General features: G+C 33.8%; 1 protein-coding gene across 1 annotated transcript; it reads right to left on the bottom strand.

Annotated features, from left to right (window-relative positions):
• Positions 1-423: 423 nt before the first annotated feature.
• Positions 424-3,452, bottom strand: LOC112273395 (NADPH--cytochrome P450 reductase). The gene has a single exon (XM_024502111.3). It carries the CDS (start codon positions 2,801-2,803, stop codon positions 761-763), a length of 2,043 nt encoding a protein of 680 aa, XP_024357879.1. The 5' UTR covers positions 2,804-3,452; the 3' UTR covers positions 424-760.
• Between the last annotated feature and the right edge of the window lie 6,410 nt (positions 3,453-9,862).

Below are 9,862 nucleotides of genomic sequence, written 5' to 3'. Positions count from 1 at the left end.
TTTCTCTACTAAAAAGTTTTTTTGAATTTTTTAAATTTCAATCATAAGTAATTCACTGCTTCAATAAAACTGAAATAAGTATGGTCAGACAATAGCTCAATCGATAAGACCTAGATAAGTCCAGCTGCAAAGTTCGCTCCAGCGGATGGAAAGAGATTGATGGAGATCCGCTAGCAACAATTCAGAAACTCGTTCTTGACTTCAGAATGGACAGTCCAACTTCTGTCAACTGATATGCAAGGAATTGAGTCTTTATCCACTAAACTGAACAACAGCATCATATGACCTGGTCATTGAGCGCTACCGAAACAGATCCATCTCGCCGAACACACTGGAGAAGATACCCGCAACTGTCCTCTGGTTTCGGCCCATCGGATTGGAACATCGCATGGGTGACAAAACTCGAAACGCCAAGAAACTGAGTTACGAAAAATAAAATACGTGAAACTGGCGAGCTTCCTCCCAGCAAGAGATCTGAAGATGACCAGAGGACAATTCCCACTGGCAAGTACAAGGTCTTGTCCCCGTTGCAAATCAAGGACACTATACATACTCGAGAGGCCTATTCACTACATTAATACCTTACAACTGATAAGCGTAACTTCCAAATCTGCATTGCACAATGTGCGCACTACCCTCTGTGTATCCATCCGATTGACCTAATTAGTATAATGTTCCCTTATAGGCTATATTTTCTAACTAAACTATAACCATCTCAATCCCTGGCACTGGTTTGCAACACTCGTGCCGAGTAGAAGGATTACCACACATCACGCTGGTAACGCCCATCCAGTGACAACTTCTTCACAACGGCCTCCGCCTCCGAGCTCGTCACGCCCTCTTCCTGCTGCACAATGGTGTGCAACATCCTGTGTACATCCCTAGCCATCCCCTTCGCATCCCCACAGACATACAGGTATCCACCTTCTCTAATCAATTTCCACACTTCTCCTGCTTGCTCCAGCATTTTGTCCTGGACATATTCCTTTCTCGGACCCTCCCTCGAGAAGGCTACAGTTAGTTCGGTGATCCCTTTCTCAACAAAGGCGTTGAGCTCTTCCTCGTAGATAAAGTCCTGGGTACGAGTGCGACAACCAAAGAAGAACTTAGCCGGTCCCAGCGTTGATCCTGATTCCTGCAGCATAGCTCTTTCCTGCAAGAAACCCCTGAATGGAGCCAATCCGGTTCCTGGCCCAACCATCACAATTGGGATAGTCGAGTCTGCGGGTAGTTTGAAATTCGACTGGCGGACAAAAATGGGAGCCCAGCTGCAGTCATCCGCACCATAAGTGTCTTTAGAGCGTGCATTCTTCATCCAGGTGGAGCAAACACCACGGTGAATGCGTCCCGTGGGACTCGGACCATATACAAGCGCGCAGGTGACGTGAATTCTGGTCGGGGAGAATTTGGGTGAAGATGAGATGGAGTAAAACCGTGGCTGCAGGCGTGGCGCAACGCAAGCGAAGAGAACACCGAGAGGTAATTTCACTGAGGGAAACGCAGCGATCACCTCGATCAGACTCCGCTGGCTAGCCACCACCCACTTCGTGTACTCTTCTTTACCGAGCAGACTCGCCAGATGCTTCAACCGCTCGGCCTCTTCCGGGTCGGAGGCAAATGCGGCCAACACAGACAGCACGGATTTGCGAGGAGGACTGAGCAAATCAGCATAACGGCGCAGTGCTGTCTCAAGCAGCAAAGGCCCTGGGAACGGGGGCGGAAGAGACCCTGATAAAAGCTGCCCCTCTTCTGCATCCACATGGAGGGAGAAGATAGTATCAAGAGGGTAACCCAAGTGCTTAGCGGCCTCCTCAACATCCTCCTGGCTGTTCTCCACGTAGACTCCAACATGATCGCCGGTCTCATACGACAGGCCTGTGTTTGCAATGCCAAACTCCAAATGGGTGCATGACCTGTCAGAGAGAGGTTTATGTAGCTCCTTGACGAAGGCCACGTCTGCCCTGCAGGGGTGGAGGGCATCGTACACAGCTTGCCCATTTTTCTTGGCAGCGTACTCCTCCACGTAAAGCTTGGTTCCAGGCTCGTAAGTGACCAGCCGATACTCTGCGACAGCGGCCTGATAAGGCGCATGGGGAGTCGTGGGGGCGTCCTCAGTCGTCAACAAACCATCGAGCTCGGGCCACAGCTTTTCCTTCCAGGCAGTGAAGTCATCCTCTATGGACTGGTCGTCGTCACCGAGTCCCACTTCTACGATCCGTTGCGCACCTTGCTGCGTCAATGCCTCATCAACCTTCTTCGCGACTTTGTTAAAATGCTCGTACTGTCGGTTCCCCAACCCAAACACAGCGTACTTCAACCCATCCAACCCTATCTGCTGATCCTCCCCACTCTCAACAAACCACTTGTAAAACCGCGCAGCGTTGTCAGTTGGCTCACCATCACCATAGGTCGCCACCATAAACAACGCTAAGCTCTCCTTCTTCAACCTTGCTTCGTACTGCTCATCATCCGCGCCGTAATCATCTAGATCCACGACCTTAAACACCACGGAGGAGCTATCGTACCGCGACTTGGCCTCTTCAGCAATCGCCTTCGCAAACCCCTCCGCTGTACCAGTCTGAGTCCCGAAGAATACTGTCACTCGCTTCACGGAGCTATCCTCAAACTCCTCATCTAACTGTACCGGCTTCGCCACCACAGGCTTCGTCTCGACAGCTTTTTTCTCTCCCTGCTGCCTCCATATAAAAAACGCCACCGCAGTGACCAACAATACGGATGCCCATACCTCAAAAATGCTGAAAGCCGGGGGCATAAACGACAGCGCCATCTTCACGCTCGTCATCTTTGCTTCACAAACTTCCCAAACCAATTCCCTTTCTCCAAACCCACATATCCCCAAAATTCCACCAACGAAACACACGACGCAGCCCTTTCCACTCCACAAAAATTCCTACTACACTCGCACTGAATTGTCAATCAAAAACAATCAGAATCTCTCACAAACTCCTCACACGCTTCTCAAGAAGCCCACACCCGCTGAGGAGCCACGGTGCTCCTTGACACTCAAGCCCAACACGCAGCTGGAGAGCACATGAGTCGCGGCACACAGCGACGTGGGCGATTTGAGAACACGAAAAGCGTGGGAGCATGCAATGGAGTCCAAATGGGGGGGGGGGGGTAATACCAATCGAGACGGGCAGAGCCGCGAGGAGATCCACGCGACCTCTCATTGACCAACCGTCCGCTGAAGAGTTTGGTGAGGAAAGGACCCCGCGGTAGAGACCAGGGTAGTAATGGCGTAATGGGAAAAAGACCTAATACGACGGAGAGAGGGAGAGAAGGGGGCAGGGGAGCAGGGGCCGCAAACCAAGCGAAATTGAACGAGGTCAAGTGCACCCCACTTGGTAGAAATAAGTGGGGCCACCTTCCAGACAGCCTCCGCCCAATAACGCCCAGGCCGCTACCAATCCGCAACCTCGTACTCTCTCACTCTCTCGCCTCTCGCAAGCAACGGAACCCGTCTTGGTTGTCACACTCCGCCTCCCGCAGTCAATCCTGCAACACGGACTCAAAACCTCGACGCTCTCGCCGATCGAGACTTCGTTCGTTGGTTCGTTCGTTACCTCGTTCGGTGGCTCGTTTGTTCGGTCGTTCGTTGGTTTGTTCGACAGGTCGTATGTGGGTTCGTCGATCTTTTCGTTTGACTGTCACCTTTTTTCTTTTTGAGATGATTGTTAATAGTGTAGTTATAAAATTCAAATGAGCTTCCGGTTTCCGAATTAAAATTTTGCATTACATACCGTTTCGTGCTTATGTGTTTACTTTCCACAATGAATTCATCCATCAATATTGTATTGTGGATGGTCATGCGAAAACTGTTATTGTGTGGGTACTATGCATGATTTAATTATTAATTTATTAATTTATTGTGTGTGTGTGTGCAGAGTGGCAATTCGTACAAGGACCCAACTTTGACCCCCTTTGTGTGGAAGTGAAAGTTTTGGTCAATGGAATGGAGCCCAACACTTTTGAGGTGATGAAGAACTCGTTGACGAATTAGTGTTTTACTTCAAGAGGGCATCAGACTTTGTAATGTGGGCCACTGAATTAGTCAATGAAATGAAAGCAACTGGACCACACTGGGTCTACTTGGCAATCACGTTTGCTCCTTTCATTGCCCCCTTTTCGGTGTTCCCGTTTAGTTCTAGAATGATTCTGGGTATTGTCTTCAACTGCCTCATTGTGGCACAACTTGAGTGGATTGTAACAACCATTTTTGTTTATTTATCCCATGGTAGCTTTTAGGTTTATGTTCACGAAAACATAAAGTCTCTTTTTTAGAATTAAAAATAACAAAAAAATGACTTGAAATCAACTTAGGTAAGATTTTATGATGATTTTGTTACTTGAATATTAGCATAACTTGAACATAGAAATAATAAAAAATTCAACGTAATTAAGGTTTTTTTTTGGAAAGAAACCAAGTTGAATTTTTTTAAGCATGAAAATTATTAATATTTTGGTTTTTCTTGTTTATTTTTCAAGAAAAAATGTGTTGGATATTATTCATGCAGAATTGGCATTGGTGTGTAGCTTTAAATTAAATATTAAGTGTAGAATGCATGCTCAAAATTTGAGATAAAATCTTTAAAAAAATATCATGAATAAACAAAATTACATTGACATGATATTTTGTTAGAAGATAAATAAATGTATAATTGTTGATGATTAGATTCAAAAATTCTGATTCTTTTAATATGCAATTTTCTACCCCCAAAAAAATTACAAACAAGCATTTAAATATGCACAAAATCCAAATACACAGAACTTAAGTAAGAAAAATGTACCATTCAACATTGTGTTTCATAAAATATTTAGCATAGTTAAGTGTACTTTAAATGAATCAATATTACATTTATTTATTTATTTTCCGAATAATTCAAAGTTCATTGTGTACTACTCTTTGTTTTTGCATTTTCAAAAAAATATCCTAAACTTCATGGATACAATGCTTATGGTGATTCCCATTTCACCTCTCAAAAAGAAGTAATTGAAAGTTTTTATTGATTGTTAATTAAAGCATTAAAAATATTTAATTTATTTCAAAGGTTTGTAGATTTTTATTTACTTTATAATATGGTATTATTTTCCAAACTAAAATTTAATATACATATAGAAATTACTTTCATAAACTACAACTTTAATAATTATTTATGAGCAAGATGTCAAAAAAAAAAAAACATAAAAACATCATAATATTAAAAACTTTATACATTTTGATGATATATAGAAATATATTGAAGAATAAAGAAGTAGGAACTTTCAACACTTAGTATTAATAAGGTTGCACATAAAGAGAAGTATGGAATAACATGACTCTTATTTCTAATATCTTTTACTTATAAGCGGGAGATTATATTTAATATAGATAAACTTCATCTATAATCATCTTCATCCTATTTTTCTTTATTTAATAAAATCCTAAATTCTTCTTAACATAATTTCTGCCTAAAATTTTAGCTACCACTTTAATAATCTTATCTAAGCTTTTACTATCTTTTGACCATTAGAAACTTATTAAGGTTAAATTCTAAGTAGTGGTAACTAATCTTGGGTTCATTGATCTTCAACATTCATACTTTGCTACTTGTTAAAAGACTTTCAATCCTAATATCTTTATTAACTAGTAATGTCTATATTTTATTAATATCTTTGTAAGTACATCAATAAGCATAACTTCTATAATACAATACTTTATATCTATTATACCATCTTCAATCTTTTTTCTTTTGAAATAATGTTGAATATTAATGTGTTTGGTTCTTCATTTGTATTTTAGACTCTTGACAATGTAAGATATATTTAATTATCACACATAATCAAAGTTGCTTCTAATTGTATAAAACTAATATTTTCAAAGAATTTTCTTTCTCAAATTACTTCTATTGCATAATGATTTGTAATGATGTACTTAGCTTCTATGGTTAATCTTGCAATGATCGGTCATATCTTGCAATTCTATAAGATAACTCCTATCTTAATAAATAATACAAATTCTATCATAGATCATTTATTATTTGCATATCTAATCTAATTTGCATCACAATAACCTTATCAATCAATTTTTTTATTTCTAAGGCATAATTTAAAGTCTTTTGGGCCTTTTAAGTATATCATGATCTTTTTTGTTGTTGCCTAAAGGAAAGATCCAACTTTAGACATGTGTTAGTTCACAATACTCACATCAAATGCAAGATCCACTCTTACAGCTACAATTGCATATATAAGCAAATCTTATGTTTCCTTATATAAAATACTTTACATCTTACTTTCAACTTATACAAACTTCTCATTAGTAAACTTCATCAACTTCAAATTTTTCTCAAGTAAAATTGCAATTAATATGTGCTCGTCTAAGTTGAATATTTTTAATATATCTTCAATGTGCTTACTTATTGCAATGGTATGATTATTACACTTTCCTACAAATTCAATATCAAAGTAATAGTCAACTCTCCTAGATCACTCATTTATATATTTTTTCTAGTATAGCCTTCATTCAATTTATCTTTTTTATATTATTAGCTAAGATGATTAAATCATCAACACCAAAAATTACAATTAACAAAAACACTTTAGATTCCATCATATAAAAGGAATAATCAGATTTACTCCTTATAAATCCTTCATTGATGAATGATGCATTATTAAGTTCTTAAAATGCTCTTGATAATTAATTCAACCTATAAAATTTTTTCTTCAACTTGCACATAATGTTTTTTTTTGCTTTCTTGTATAAATTAGTAAAGTTGGTCCATATAATTATCTTATTGTAATTTTTAATTCAAAAAGACCTTCTTAACATCTATTTGGTATATTTATAAGTCTATTATTGTCTTAATTGCTACAATAGTCTTAATAGTAGTAAATTTGGCAAGGAGTGTATAAGTCTCATTAGAATCAATACTAACTTGTGAATATTTTTTAGCAACTAATCTTTTCTTGTGCCTTACCATCACACTCATTGTATTCTTTTTGGTCTGAAATATCCACTTACAACCAATATTAGATTGATTTGTTGAAAGATAAGCCAATTCTTATATATTATTACTTACAAAAATCAATATTATTCTTCTATGGTATTTTCAGACTTCATTATATCTTGGAACTTTATTGTAACACATAAAGGCAAGAAATCAACAAAAAGAATAACATTTTTATGTTCTTCATTTACTTAAAAAAATATATATGGCTCTTCTAACATTCACCAAGTGACATTCTTACTTTCATTTAATTTTTTTTTATTGAATAAAAATTAATTTTATTGAATGCCATTATTTCTAATAATATTTTTTTTAAAGATATATTTTTTCAATTGAAGGTTAATCTTCATATATTATATCTTCTCCTATTTATAAATCTTTATTGCCTATTTTTTGGATTAATAAAATTTTGTCCTTAAAAGTGTTAGGTTTTTCATTTAATATCTTTGCTTTATCTTCTTTATTTTCTTCTTTTTCTTTTAGAAGATTGTGTCCTTAAATATATTTTTACTCATACTTAAAAATATTTCCAAATGCTTATGAGTAATCTCATGCTTTACAAATTCCACTTCAAAAATTTTAATGATTTTTTTGCTATTCAAATATATTAATCTATATATCTTAGTACCTATATAATAAATTAAGAACAAAAATTTTGTACCTTTAGCATCAAAGTTGGATTTCATAAAATTTGATATCTTTGCATATGTAATAAATGCAAAAATTGTCATGTGTGAAATACAAGTTTGTCTTCAATTCTAGGTTTATTGTTATATCATTGATGCAAAAATACTAATAATATATATATATATATATATATATATATATATATATATATATATATATATATATATTTCTTATACAAATAAAATTTATAATGGCTTCACTCTAAGACTTATAATTATGGTTTTGAATATGAAATATGTTCTATAATTTACTTATTAAATATAAAGTAAATTCTAAAAATTAAGTTTTTATTAAATCATAATAAAAACCTAGCCAAATCTTAAGTAAATTCTAAAAAATCCTATAGTACATTTTAAACCTCAATAATTTTTAATATTAATTCAAAATTTTATAATTCAAAATTTATTAATTGACCATAAGTTCACAAAATTAAAAAAAATCAAGATTATTGATTGAAATAAAAATTACTAACTTACTTAGGTATTGATCATCATATTTTTTTTGTCTTGATATTGATCATCTAGTATCAATTGCTCCTTTTTAAATCATTTATTTTCTCTCAATTTTTTTAAAAATATTAAAAATAATATCAACTATTGAAAAAAAAAATTAAATAATAATAAGCTAATATCTCAAAATTATAAAAATCTTCTCGAACTATCAAAATCCAATTTTTAAAACCTTGTTTCACTTGAATATCATTTATTATTTGACTATTGAAATGAGTTTAGTTTCACAACATTTATCTAATAAAATTACATCTATAAATTCTTAAAATTTTTTATATATATTTTCTATAAGATTGATATAATTTCTTAAAATATATATATATTTTTTAATTTTATAGAAAAAAAAGTCACCTATAAAAATTATAACTTTGAAAAGCCATTTCATAATCATTGTAAACTAAAATCCTTCAAAATTAATGTTTAAAATAATGCTTTCAAATTTTTTCTTAAAAATTACTCTTTAATCAATAAAAGGACTCTACTTTTGCTGGGGATGCACAATTTTCTACCTTAGGGTTTGATTTTGTCCCTAATTCACAATTGATCCTCTTTAGATATCATTCTAAGATTATTTTAGATAATTTTTGTTAAAGATTATTCTTAATTTTTGTTTAAAGATACTATTATGGTATTATTTTTTCAACATATTTTATTTCATTTATTTTATGATTCTACTAAATATACAGATTGTATTTTTTTTTTTTGTTTTTAAAAAAGAAGGCAACATTAGCATTGAATTTTTTTTCCTACCTCTTTACTTTTATTTATGTTTTTAAAGTAATTTTCTATTGTATTTTAAAACAATATCTTTTATTGTATAATCTTTTCTTTTTCTTTTTCTTTCATGCAATAGTCATATTACAACACAACATTGTTTTACTTATATAATTGATATGTAAAGTTAAGCTAAAATAAGAATCAAAAGCTAAGAAAGCCTTTGCATGCTTGAAGATAGCATTCACTACCATCTCTATTTTTTATTCACTTAGACTATCCAAGCTATTTTTTTTTTATAGAAATCAATGCCTAAGACTTTGCATTTGAATTATTTTTGCTATAACTTAAAAGGGAAAAAAATATTTCTAATTGTATTCTACTTCAAAAATTCTTTACAATAAAAATAAATTATGAAAACTACAACAAAGAATTTCTTGCTATTATGGATTATTTCCAAAATTGACTCCAATTTATGAAAGATACTATATATCTAGTATTTTTATATACAAATCACAAGAAACTTGAATATTCATGTTGATTTACGTTTTAAGTTGTTCTTAAGTCCATAAGAACATGTTTCTATCTTCTTTTGATTTTAATATCACATATTGATCTAAATAATTATATGATTTAATATAAGAAATTATATCTTTGAGTAACTATTATATGAATTTTAATTAATTTATTTTTATTATTAGATTCTTACAACCTTGGCTATAAATCTTCTTATTTTTTATACAAGACATCATTCAAATAAGATCTACAATGATTCAAGTAAATTTATTTAATTTTTTTATTTTATTTAGAAGAATATTTTTTTATCTCAACAGAGCCATTTTACCTTTATATTTTCTAATCACATCATGACTATCTAATCACAAGATATTTTGGATTCAATCAAATATTGGATCTTATTTCTAAAGATTTTTAGTAGCTCCAAATATA

This window comes from Physcomitrium patens, chromosome 20 (assembly GCF_059467195.1).
Source record: "Physcomitrium patens ecotype Gransden chromosome 20, ASM5946719v1, whole genome shotgun sequence".
Lineage (NCBI taxonomy): Eukaryota > Viridiplantae > Streptophyta > Bryopsida > Funariales > Funariaceae > Physcomitrium > Physcomitrium patens.
The sequence above is the reverse complement of the archived record's forward strand: the minus strand, read 5'-3'. Positions and strand labels throughout refer to the sequence as shown.